Below are 13,183 nucleotides of genomic sequence, written 5' to 3' on the forward strand. Positions count from 1 at the left end.
GCTAGTGCTTAGCTATGCTCTGTCTTGCTTCTGTCCTGTACGCCGCTGTTGTTCATCAGTTGACTCAACCCTGACCTCACAAAGATGAGTGTTGCTCTAAGTCATTCAAGGTCAGTGGGAGGATGAAGTCTCAGACAGAAAGAAATGAAACGTTCCCCCTCACACAGTTTAGACACCTGTGCAAATTTGTGTGGAGATGGGAAAAGTAGCCTTATAGTTTGTTTGTTGTTGTTTCCATTCTGTTCTGTCATGGAGTTATAATGAGAGCGGACATTTATATTAAGCACAATAGGCTGAGATTGTGCTTAATATAGATTGTGAGATTTCATGTGATCATCTTCATCAATCTAAAAGGGTTTCTGTTCCAGGGACATCAGGACTACAGAACTAATAAGCAATAACTGATGTTAAAATGAAGATGAGAAAACAGCTCTAATCATCCTGGGCAGGGGGCTTAATTAGCATTATCTCAGGTGTAACTAGATCAATAATCAATCCAACATGAAACAAATTGGATTATGTCTAAGTCATTGTCGCACCTTTGAAATACAACGTGGAGCTCCTCCAGATTGTCTTTCTTCTGAGGGCGAGGGATGTTCCCGTTGTCTTCCGCTTCAGGAAGTGACTGAAACAAAAAACAGGATTAGTTACCACCTGAGTCACATTACATTAACCCCTTCTAGAGGAGGAACAGTTGCATCCCAGTTCTTCCCGATCCAAAGTCAACCTTGCTTGACCCCTTAGAATCCAAAAACAAGGAGCCAGCGTTGACGCTTGAGCTTTGCGTCCTTCAGTGAGACACACGTGGGGCCCCCGTAGCCCGGGCTCCTCCTCTAGCTCATGGAGCCCCGGCTGAGCAGCGCTGCCAAGGACCTTGTGGAACTAGAATATCTCCCTGTGGCCTGGAGGGAGGCCGCTTTGGTGGATGTTTGATTTCCCGCGAGGGGGAGATCTAAATGGGGTGGTTGTCTTGGCACCACCTCCCAGCCCCCCGCCCCCCCCCCCCACAGAGTCCACAGCTGGACTCTTTTAGATTCTGCAAATGTGTGAAGGTCACAGAGGTCACAATGTCACGGTCGGTACGCATCTCCCCCCCCCCCCCAACCTGTGGTTCAGAGCAGCGCAGCGGCCCGGGGGGGCTCTGGGGGGGCGGCGGCGGCGGCGGCGGGGGGCCGGGGGTGGGGGGGGGGAGAGTCCTGGGCCTTCAGGGCCTGCAGAGCCCAGTCCAGGCACCTCAGCTCTTCCTCTGCCAGGCGGGTCTGAGCCGACCGCTCGGCCATCTCCTCCTGCCCGAGGTGGAGAAAGAAGTCACTAGAAACCGAGTGTTGCTCTAAGTCATTCAAGGTCAGTGGGAGGATGAAGTCTCAGACAGAAAGAAATGAAACGTTCCCCCTCATACAGTTTAGACACCTGTGCAAATTTGTGGAGATGGGAAAAGTAGCCTTATAGTTTGTTTGTTGTTGTTTCCATTCTGTTCTGTCATGGAGTTATAATGAGAGCGGACATTTATATTAAGCACAATAGGCTGAGAACAATTCTGGTTCATGTGATCATCTTCATCAATCTAAAAGGGTTTCTGTTCCTTGACCTTCATCTGTAATAATGGTGACATAGGTTTGTGTCTAGGTTTTCTATCTGCACTCTTTTCTTTGTCCCGTTGCAGAGTTTGATCTCTGCAACGGGACCTTCTTGATTTTCAAGGACTTTTTTAAGGAAAATATATAAAACGACTTTACCCCCACAGTGAAGGGATCCTCGAACGGCCGACTCTTCTCCGACCCGTACGTGGCCTGGACCGGGTCGGGGACCAGCCCCGGTCCGCGGTCGGGGACCAGGGGGCCGGGCCTTCCTCCTCCTCCTCCTCCGGGCCCCAGGAGGCGTGCTGCGGTCAGACCCTGGATGTGGAGCCGGAGCGCGGCCTCCCGCCCCACCGAGGAGGAGGAGGAGGAGGCCCTGAGGAGCCGTGCGGAGAAGAGAGAGCCCCGTGATCAGAGCGCTTCAATCAACGACGGTGTGAGATGAAGGCTTCAAAGACTGAATGGCTGCACGTCAACGAAAACGTTTAAAAATGACGTGTTGAGACATGACAAGATGATGAGGTGCTCATCTGGCGCGACGTAGCATCTATCGACATCCGATTGCGTGCAATAAACAGACCATAAACCATAAACACCAGTCCTGCGTCGTTGTGTTCATTAAAGGTTACCTCCCAGTACCTCTGCTCAGTGGCCGTCCAGCCCCCCACGGCGCCCCCGCCTGCCGTGGAGAAGGACGTGGACAGCTCATGGGCCTCGGGGAATCTGAAGCGGTGTGGCGGACTAGCGGAGCGCTGTGTGTCACCACCAGCTGGGCCTGAAGGGTGAAAGATGATCGTTCTTGAGTTTGTTATATAAATGTAGGCTAGTAAACAGTGTTTACTATGGGAATGCGGCCAGCATTTGCATCGGGGGTTTGTAAACAGGTTGTAGATAAAGCGTCTCACGCGCCTGATGCTGCTGGGGACTGGCAGACCTCGACGCCTTGTTGTTGTTGTTTGTTCAGCTCGTAGAGGGACAGTAGTTCGCTATACGCTGCTTCACATTCCTGGCTGTCGATACAAAACCACAAACATCAGATCACGTACGTCATCATCTTTTACGCAAACGGGACCGTTCGACCGTGTACACATTTACGAGTTTTACGTGTTTATTTGTGCAAAATTAATGAAATACATAGCTTGATAAACAGTCTGTCACCTGTGTATACTCAACATACAATGCTGTTCGACAGGAACATGTGCACACATTATCTTCTGCTGTACGTAACTGGTTTATTGTACTAGTGTGTGCATGTGCCTTTGTGTGCCGGTTTGTGTGTGTGAGCAAGGACTTGTGCATGTATGTTTGAGTGCATGTGTGTGAGTGTGTGTGCGTGAGTGCATGTGTGCGAGTGCATGCGTGTGTGTGTGAGTGTGAGTGTGTGAGTGCATGTGTACGTGTGTGTGTGTGTGTGTGTGTGCGTGTGTGTGTGTGTGTGTGTGAGTGTGTGTGTGTGAGTGTGTGTGAGTGTGTGAGTGCATGCGTGTGTGTGAGTGCGTGTGTGTGAGTGCGTGTGTGTGTGCGTGCGTGTGTGTGCGTGTGTATGCGTGCGTGCGTGTGTGTGTGCGTGCGTGCGTGCGTGCGTGCGTGCGTGCGTGCGTGCGTGCGTGCGTGTGTGCGTGCGTGCGTGCGTGTGTGTACCAGTATGCCAGGGCCATCTGCAGGCTGGGCCGGTCTGCCGGGCTGCTGCCCAGCGGCGCCCCCTGCTGTGGCTCTCCCGTCCTGCGCTCCAGAGCGCTGCTCAGTCGCTGGTTCCTTGCCCGCAGCCTCCCGATGCACCTGGTTGAAGGCACTGATATTTATTTATTATGTATTTATTTAGTACTTTAGTACTAGTAGTTACTTATTCAGTTGGTTTTATAGTTCATTATTTTACTTCATTATTTTAATTTATGATATATAACTTTTTATATCATTTATTTAATTAATTATTGGAATCTGTGTGATGCACTACAGAAGGGAATGCCCCCCCCCCCCCATGAAGGAGGGCCCTACAGGAATAGGGGACCAATTAGGAGACAGCACACACTACGGTAACCCTAACCCTAACCCTAACCGTAACCCTAACCCTCTCTAACCCTAACCCTCTCTAACCCTAACTCTAACCCTAACCCTCTCTAACCCTAACCCTAACCCTCTCTAACCCTAACTCTAACCCTAACCCTAACCCTAACCCTAACCCTCTCTAACCCTAACCCTAACCCTAACCCTCTCTAACCCTAACCCTACCCCTCTCTAACCCTAACCCTAACCCTCTCTAACCCTAACCCTAACCCTCTCTAACCCTAACCCTACCCCTCTCTAACCCTAACCCTAACCCTCTCTAACACTAACCCTAACCCTCTCTAACCCTAACCCTAACCCTCTCTAACCCTAACCCTAACCCTAACCTTAACCCTCTCTAACCCTAACCCTAACCCTCTCTAACCCTAACCCTAACCCTCTCTAACCCTAACCCTAACCCTCTCTAACCCTAACCCTAACCCTTACCCTAACCCTCTCTAACCCTACCCTCTCTAACCCTATCCCTAACCCTCTCTAACCCTAACCCTAACCCTAACCCTCTCTAACCCTAACCCTAACCCTCTCTAACCCTAACCCTCTCTAACCCTAACCCTAACCCTCTCTAACCCTAACTCTAACCCTAACCCTACCCTTAACCCTCTCTAACCCTATCCCTCTCTTACCCTAACCCTAACCTTAACCCTCTCTAACCCTAACCCTAACCCTCTCTAACCCTAACCCTAACCCTAACCCTAACCCTAACCCTCTCTAACCCTAACCCTAACCCTAACCCTCTCTACCCCTAACCCTAACCCTAACCCTTACCGCTCTGTTGGCCAACTCTCTAAATGGACTTTGTGTTGAAGGAGTCCAGCAAAGCTTCTTCTTGGTGGGGGTGGGGGGGGTGGTGGGGGGGGGACCCCCAGCCTACCTCTGCAACCTTTCTGCCTCGCTCTCGTAGCTGCTGGTTGAGCTGGAGGCCGGTGACGCACTGCGGGCCCCCTGAGCCCCAGGGGCCCCCCGGGCCCCCCGGGCCGTCTGGGGGGAGCCGGGCGGGGAGTTGTCCCTGACCGTGGAGAGAGGAGCGGTGAAGGATCGCACGGGCCTCCGGAGGAGCAGCGGGGAGCCGGGGTAGGGCGGCGGCGGCGAGGTCAGCTGCGGGCTCCGGGGCCCAGAGGGGGAGGCCCCCGGCGGGCTGTAGAGAGGGGAGGGACTCCTGGAGCTCCGGGGCCCACAGGGGGAGGCCCCCGGCGGGCTGTAGAGAGGGGAGGGACTCCCGGAGCTCCAGGCCTTCTGCAGACCCTCCAGCTGCAGAGAACACACCGCACCGGATCATTCGTTTCTTAGCCAATACTGATTCCAACTTCGATTGTTGTCGGCCTCATTTGTCCATCGCTTGGGATAAAAGTGTTAAACAAAGCGCTGAACGGTATTAACGTAAGGTATTTAGAGAGTCGTTCAATACGTCGAGGTGAGCTGGAGATACCTTCTGCCTCAGACTGCCCATCTCTTCCACCTGAGGGGTGGGGGCGGAGGGGGGCCTGGGGGCGGTCCGCTCCGCCTGGAGGCTGCTGTGGACGCGGCATTGTGGACGTTCTGTATTTGGCGTGGCCGGAGGGAACGAAATCCCAAACTCTCTTTCTATCTCCTCCAGAAGCTGAGTGTCATGGGAGCAAGGCAAGGGCAGAACATCGGATATACTGCATGAGACATTGGATGAATGAGTTTGTACATTTCTCTATTTGAATTCACATTTTTGTTGTTGCAATTATTTCAATCTTACTTGAATTTTAGTTGTGGTGTGCAGTGATTATCGTGTTTTTTATTCATTTATTATTTAAGATATCTGTCTAATTGGATTGTGTATGTTGTGGTTCTTTCAGACCTGCGTCGCTGACGTGGTGATTGCTTCAGCTGCCACGAGGTGCTCTGTCTGTCTGACCAGATCCGTAGCGGTGGTGAGAATAGCCCATTTGCGCCTGGTGTTGACGGACCTCTCCACAGCCGTAAGAGCCTTCTGTAGTTTGGGCCATAACTCACGTCTGCCCTCTTGTGGAAGAAAAGTTGAACGGCAGTCAGTCTTTGTTTATGGGGAACAATCCAATTGTATTTTTCTGGCAATGGACCTACTGGAGTTCTAGTTGTTTTAGTTTAGATACATCATTTATTTTGGATTTTTAAATAGATGTGGAAATTATTTTCATAGAGAATATGAAACATTGAAAAACGAAGGTGAAAGGTTGTGTGTGCCCACCTCGGCTGAGAGGTTTATAGCCCGGCGCGGTGCTCTTCTCCTGGCCTCCAGTGAGCAGCCTGTGGGGCCACGAGCCTGGAAGCACAGGTCTGGATACTCTGGAGGGTTTAAAGTCCTCCGGTTCACTGCGCAGAAACATGTTATCAGGGCGTGTGTGTTCGTGTGAGGTAGACACATACACATGCAGCCTTCAGCGGCTACAACACAGCACCCACACTCGCCGTTTCGCGTGTCAAAAAACTACGATGCGAAGACGTGAGACGTCACCTGGGCGCCTTGAGTCTCGCTATCTTCACGTTGAGCTCGGCGATGGAGCTGAGCAAGGTGCCCATCTCTACCTGGCACTGAGCCAGTTCAGCTGGGGAGGGCTCCGGCTCTGGGCCCCCAGGGGCCCCCGTCTGGGGGCCCCGCTCCGTCTGCGTCATGGCCCTCGGGGCCCGCTGTGCGCCCGGACCCCGGTCCTCACAGTGAACCAGCAGGCCGCCGTTCTGCAGCTTGGAACGAAAACGTGGAGGAATCTTTATTTATTGATATGATGAAGTTGTAATTCAAGCAATCTCTGTTTTAAAGTTGGATGAGACGTTCGTTGTTGTTTTTTTCCGAGCAGCAAACCGACAGTTTTGTAATTGTATGTCATATCGGCCAGAAAAATCTGTTATTCTCATCATGACACAGTTGTTATTGTTGAGAACTTCAGCAGCTATTGTTTTGAAGAGTGGAAAAGCAGGAAACAGCAACATCCTGTGAGCTGACTTCCTGTCGGGGAAGTGCTCGGCCCATCCTTATTTACACAGGAGAGCAAGAAGCTCTAACTATTTAGAACTATTGGTTGATGCAAAAGAGTTTCATGACTGATGTGTTTTACATTAGAACAGCTGTCAGGTGTGTTGTGTTGAATGTATCTGTGTATTGTGTATTTTGTATACATGTATTAGTATTAAATGTGGATCCCGGAATATTTAACTTTGTTTCTTATGTGGATGTTCTAATCACGCTATGTAGATGCTATTATAAGAATCAACCATATTATAATACTACAAATAACTAGGTTATTTGTAATATTATAAAAGGGTGCAAATAACTCTGTTATTATCTGTGGTTTACAAACCGATTCAGTTGTAAGTTTAGGACCTTTTCTCTGACACTACGACACTGAAACACGTCAAGTGAGCTGAGGAAAGAACGTTCTGAGGAAAGAAGGTTCTTCTGAGCTGAGTAGAAAGAGAAGATTCCTCTACTGTGGCCAGACTGTACAGAAGTTGATTGTGTGTGTGTGTGTGTGTGTGTGTGTGTGTGTGTGTGTGTGTGTGTGTGTCTGTGTGCGTGTGCGTGTGGTGTGTGTGTGTGTGTGTGTGTGTGTGTGTGTGTGTGTGTGTGTGTGTGCGTGTGCGCGTGTGTGTGTGTGTGTGTGTGTGTGTGTGTGTGTGTGTGGGTAAGATTGTGATGACTTACCTTCATGGTTCCTCTTCATTCTCAGCGTGGATCCAACCTTTGGGACAAAGTTACTGATCTTCCCCCTAACCCTAACCCTAGTTACTGATCTTCCCCCTAACCATAACCGCATTCTGCCACAAAGTCATCATCATCCGCGTTTAAACCTAACTCACAAGTCACCCCCACCTTCTGCCACTCTCTCTCTCTCTGTCTCTCTCTCTCTCTCTCTCTCTCTGTCTCTCTCTCTCTCTCTCTCTCTCTCTCTCTCTCTCTCTCTCTCTTCGTCTCTCTGTCTCTCTGTCTGTCTGTCTGTCTGTCTCTCTCTCTCTCTCGCTCTCTCTCTCTCTCTCTCTCTCTCTCTCTCTGCTGAGGTTTGTCTGGTTAGTGAAAGTGCTGTGAGTTTGCCCTCTGCACTCCAGGATGTCTCTGGAACAAGAGAGCTGTTGGCCGAGCGAACAAAGCCAGAGGAAAACACTTTAATCACCACCACCACCACCTCCCTCCACCACCACCACCACCACCTCCACCACAACTCCCTCCACCCTCCCTCCACCACCACCACCACCTCTACCACAACTCCACCACCTCCACCTCCACCACCACCACCACCACACCACCACCACCACCTCCACCACCACCACCACCTCCCTCCACCCTCCCTCCACCACCACCACCACCACCATCACCCCCACCACCACCATGGCCTTTTCTATATTTCACTGAGTAAACTTGATTGATTGGTTCTGCTGTATTCAATCAAACCATCAAATATGTAATTACGACAACAAAAGTTGAAAAACAGTTCATATGAATATCGCATTATATATTTAAATACCTTTACATTATGTGCACTACATTACCCATGATGCCAGTCGGTTCCTTCCCGGACGTTGCCAAAGAGGAAGTAGTCCATTCAACAACAAACACACGTCTGAACTAGAATCATTCACCGCTTTCCGTAACTGCGGTATATTGTTAATTATATTGTTAATAAGTCAGCCGACAGCAATGTAAGTTCCTCCGTTTATTCCGACCCTACTAGTGTGAGTCTCGGGTTTCTCCGAAGGTTGTGCTGCTCTGTGACTTTATTCTAGCAACATCTTTACAGCCTCTCGGCCTTCTCAGTGTTATTATATTATCCATATCCACATCCTTCGGTACTTTACATTATTGTTTTTCCGACAGTTTATCAGAATATAACTTATTTGTTCTGGACAAACCTATGCTACAATCCTAGCCAGATCTTAATGATATAGATTCGATGAATGTCTTGATGATTAACTGGTAGAAACGTTTTGTGCATTCATTCTTTATGCGTACTTCTTAACCAGTGATGATGATAATAATAACAACTAGTTAGCAGACTAGTTATATATGTACACATATCGTTCATGGTCTTAGCTCCATGGAGACTCCAGAACCAGGAGCAGCTGACGGAGAGGAGCGGCAGGTGGAGCTGCGCCCGCGGACCCGCTCCAACCCGGAGGGCGCGGAGGACCGGCGCAGCTCCACGGGCAGCCTGGGGGGCAGCCTGGGGGTGCCGGGCATGAACCCCGGCAGCCCTCAGCCCGCGGTGGGCAGCCGGGTGGAGGGGGAGGGAGAGGCCTCCACCAGTGACAGCCCGCCCATTACCACCACCACCACTACCAGCAGCAGCAGCACCACAGCGGCCTCCGGGCCCCCGGCTGCTGCAGCAGCAGCAGCGGTAGCAGCTTCTGCCGCCGCTACCGCCGGACCTTTCCCCACGTCTGTCGCCGCGAAAGAACGTCCTAAACCGGCTCAGCCGCCGCCGCCGCTGCTGGCTGCTACTGCCGTTCCTCCCCCCATTCCTCCCATTGCCGAATACCAGCTCCGCGCCCCGCGGGCCAACTGTCCAGAGAAAGTGGTACGTTCCCTCATTCCTTATGGATGAACAGCTTGAAGAATGTCATAGAAGCGGTCGCTGCTACTGTATTGAAACCTGTTCCTGGCCTTTTGGGTAGATCATCTGTCTAGATCTCTCGGAGGAGATGTCGTTGCAGAAGCTGGAGTCGTTCAATGGGTGAGTTGTCTCACCGGCTCACATGTTACAATGCATTATTCAAGACCTTTTCGGAGGGTGTCCGCACTGGAAGGAAGCTGAAAGGTTGTTGTGTTTACACACACAGGTCCAAAACCAACGCCCTGAACATATCCCAGAAGATGATTGAGATGTTTGTCAGAACAAAGCATAAGATTGACAAGAGGCACGAGTTTGCTCTGGTTGTGGTGAACGACGATGCTCTGTGGGTAAGCTCCTCGCGTCATCTCAGCCCATCACATTCAGACGGGACATTTCTACCGTCGATGGATAAGAGACGGCAAAATGTGGTCATTGGCACTACTGTGAACCAACCTGTATGCTACCATGGTTTGATCCAACAGACCTGTATGCTACCATGGTTTGAACCAACAGACCTGTATGCTACCATGGTTTGAACCAACAGACCTGTATGCTACCATGGTTTGAACCAACAGACCTGTATGCTACCATGGTTTGAACCAACAGACCTGTATGCTACCATGGTTTGAACCAACAGACCTGTATGCTACCATGGTTTGAGTGTTTTTCTTCTGTAACAGAGAAGAGCAACAGGCTTATTCAGCAGCCCTGTGTGAACGGTCTTCTCTAGATGTAGCATTAGTACTTTTTGACTGTAATAATGTCTCTTATGTTTGTGCATTTAAGCTGTCAGGGTTCACCTCTGACCCCCGAGAGCTGTGCAGCTGTCTGTATGACCTGGACACCAATGCCTGTGAATCTTTCAGTATCCTTTCAGCTGACTTGCATACATGATAATTCACATACATTTTATAATCTACCAGATGAAGCCTTTACATGGTAGATCTCTACAGCAAACACTCCTGCCCAACAGAAGCTGCATGTCTGCTTTTTCCTGAGCCGAGTGAAAATGTTCCAAGTGTCTCTGATATTGCTGGGTGTTCCCGGGCCCCTGGGCGTTCCCGGGCCCCTGGGCGTTCCCGGGCCCCGGGGCCTGACTGACAGTGGCCTTAATGGACCCACAGTAGTAGTGGAGGGGGGGGGGGGGGCAAGGCCCGGCAGCATCTGGTACAGTAAACATGTATAAGACACAAAAGCAAGTAGTCTAATTCAGCGGAGGAGATTCTTTAAATAATAATGCTCTGGTATATGGATCGCCGTCCAGTGGATTATCCGATGATCCAATTAATCCAGTACTGCTCCAACCATGAAGTAGGAGCAGATAGGAACGTACCGCACGTTATTTCCCTGACGTTTTCCTTTCCAAGACCTGGAAGATCTTCTCAACGTAATGTGAGTATCACGCAACCGCTCCCATAACTCATAATGTCACCGCACACTAAATCGAGTCATAACAACGAATCCATTGCATGGATTTTAAAATGATAATAATCCTGTTTCCCCGCAGCCGTCAGAAGATTGAGCTCCCGATAATGGACAACGTCCAGACCATCCCTCCTCCGTACGTGGTGCGGGCGCTGCTGGTCTACAGCCGCCACGTAGGCCAGCTGCTCTTCAGCCCTCCGGAGGCCGTCAGCGTGAGCATCCACCGCCGCCGCCGCCGGCCACCGCTGGCCCACCGCTCTGCTGTTCTGTTCCTCTTCCTGTCCCCGTTGTGCACGTGGTAGCTCTGGGGTGACTCCAGAGCTGTTATATATATATAGAGAGAGAGAGCTCTCCTGTTAATGTACTGTGAGGGGAGAAAGACCGCAGTACTATCTGGAGCCTCTGGGACCAGACAGGGTAGCAGGCGTGTGGGGGGGGGAACAGGTTAGGGTTAGGGTTAGAAAATGAGAACCTCTTGTCTATTTCTGCTGTAACATCATGCTGTGCATGGGCTATTCCCTTCTACTTGGCAAATAACCCAATCTAGGGGTTATTTGTGTGAGTGTCTTACCATACTGTCTGCTACCAACATAAATATCTCTGGATCTTTACTCGTCGTGTTGAATGAAGACCATTGCTGCTCCGATGTGTCCCTTTTGTAGAAGATGCTGCAGTCGCCGTACTTCTTCCTGGACGTGGTGTACCTGCACAGCGGAGCCCAGGAGCCGGACAGCAGCTGGAGGGTGAGAACGGAGTAACGGGCCCAAGCTCTGGTCCAGTGCTGCTGCTCACTCTCATCTGAACCTCCATGAACCTCGTATATCTGGAAGGGTTATGGGTTTACTTCCACTTTGACGCAGTGTCAAATGATTCGGTTCTGCCTTTGGATGTTGATACTAAGGTGTACGATTATCGTGAGAGAACCTATTTATAATCTGCTGTGCAGCTATTGGTATGCGGGTACAGAATCACTGGTATAAGTATAAGTATAAGTATAATACTTAAGGTATTAATCACATGAATCAATATCAGTATCACATGAATCAAATCTATTGACTCATCAAGACAACAGAAAACAACCTCAATACAAAGTACTGAACAAAACAAACGCAAGCGCTTGTACAATTTGTATTTATTTATCTATTATTTATTTCATCCTGCTCTCGTTCATTACTACTAAAACAACTTAAAGGCTGATCGCTCCACCACGCACTGCATGGCCTCAGCGATACTAAACCCCCCCTTCATTCCTCCCTGTGCGCCCCCCCCCCCCCCCCCCCCCCCCCCCCGGCCTCCAGGACAACTACCGGTGGTTCTGCGAGCTGGACGCCCGCGGCCTGTGCTACCGCTTCCAGGTGTCGCTGAGCGGCCCGGCCGTGGAGCTCCACAACTGCATGGCCAAGCTGCTGTCCCACCCGCTGCAGCGGCCCTACCAGAGCCACGCCTCCTACAGCCTGCTGGAGGGGGACGGGGCCCCCCCCGAGGCCCAGGCCGCCGTCTAGCGCCCCCACCCCCCCCTCCCCTCAGACCAACAGCGCTGGGGGGGGGCACCTCAGACAGACTGGGCCTCTGTGGGCGGCGGCGACGGCGTTGGACAGGAGGTCAGCAGGAGGTTTGTTGTTGTCATGGTGACACGTAACAAACAGCCCCGGGGGGTCGAATGAACTCGCTGGAAATTAAAAACTGCCACTTTGTCGACGGACGGATCACAGACGTGGTTCGTCGAAGAAGCACACACGGGGAAAATGTGAAGCGGCGGAAGGTTAAGTTTCCATGGTGACCATTGCTATTGGTTTTCCTTCCCCCCCCCCTCTTGAGTCTGGGGGTGTCGGTGCCTTTCTTAAAGTCTTATTAACACAAGAAAACAATCCACGTACACAACGCCGATTTTCCATGGCTGGATCTTGGGAGAGATGGGAAGGTGTGATTTACTGTAGTTGTGGGGATGGTGTTGGATGAATAGCATGCATAGCGCCCTCTTTTAATTCAAGTTAAGTGATGTCTGCATTTCTTTATCAAGTTTGGTGTTGACAGATCGATGGCTAATCCATAAGGGTTAACCTACCTTAGGTAACCCTTAGTCGACCTAACCACTGCGATTAAAAATACAAATCCAACCACTCGAAACCTGTTCTGAGTGTATATTTTAAAAACCTTCCTGATATTAAAGAATCTGTCTTTAACGTCAGTGTTTCCCAACTTTATTAAGGGTTGTGATGTGACCAGTAGATGGCAGTACAGATCCTTTTGCAGACCGCCTCGCCTCTACTCTGTGGCTTCTCAGAGGCGTGTAGCGTCAAAGACCGGTCAGACCCGTCCAGGGTCAAACCCAAGTCCCTAGAGGGTCAACCGGGGCATTACGCAGCCCTCGGTTAGGAAACATATTTCAGCAACGAGTATCTCGCATAATTATGGCGTATTAAGTGTTTTAAGTGTTTTTGTGTCTTTAAAGGAGCTATATTGAAAAAAATGCACTGGAATGTACAAAATCATAAAATGATTATTTCTTCAAATAATAATTAATATTAATATATATATATATTATTATATTAATAATAATTAATATTA

At 50.3% G+C, this 13,183-nt stretch overlaps 2 protein-coding genes across 2 annotated transcripts; one reads left to right on the forward strand and one right to left on the reverse strand.

Moving 5' to 3' along the window:
- Positions 1 to 1,111: 1,111 nt before the first annotated feature.
- LOC311375763 (uncharacterized protein) lies at positions 1,112 to 7,417 on the reverse strand. The gene is made up of 11 exons (XM_084490826.1): positions 7,288 to 7,417; positions 6,103 to 6,329; positions 5,836 to 5,960; positions 5,467 to 5,630; positions 5,068 to 5,238; positions 4,513 to 4,889; positions 3,219 to 3,356; positions 2,485 to 2,587; positions 2,207 to 2,352; positions 1,737 to 1,953; positions 1,112 to 1,286 (listed from the first exon to the last, which is right to left on the reverse strand). The coding sequence occupies exons 1-11, from the start codon at positions 7,291 to 7,293 to the stop codon at positions 1,113 to 1,115; spliced, it is 1,848 nt and encodes a 615-aa protein (XP_084346952.1). The 5' UTR covers positions 7,294 to 7,417; the 3' UTR covers position 1,112.
- Positions 7,418 to 8,189: 772 nt separating this feature from the next.
- Positions 8,190 to 12,803, forward strand: LOC311375761 (BRISC and BRCA1-A complex member 1-like). Its single transcript, XM_084490825.1, has 9 exons — positions 8,190 to 8,279; positions 8,671 to 9,154; positions 9,252 to 9,310; positions 9,417 to 9,537; positions 9,977 to 10,055; positions 10,558 to 10,582; positions 10,698 to 10,827; positions 11,278 to 11,358; positions 11,914 to 12,803. Exons 2-9 carry the CDS (start codon positions 8,675 to 8,677, stop codon positions 12,115 to 12,117), a joined length of 1,179 nt encoding a protein of 392 aa, XP_084346951.1. The 5' UTR covers positions 8,190 to 8,279; positions 8,671 to 8,674; the 3' UTR covers positions 12,118 to 12,803.
- Positions 12,804 to 13,183: the final 380 nt, after the last annotated feature.

Source organism: Micromesistius poutassou, assembly GCF_964030765.1.
Source record: "Micromesistius poutassou genome assembly, contig: SCAFFOLD_5989, whole genome shotgun sequence".
Taxonomy (NCBI): domain Eukaryota; kingdom Metazoa; phylum Chordata; class Actinopteri; order Gadiformes; family Gadidae; genus Micromesistius; species Micromesistius poutassou.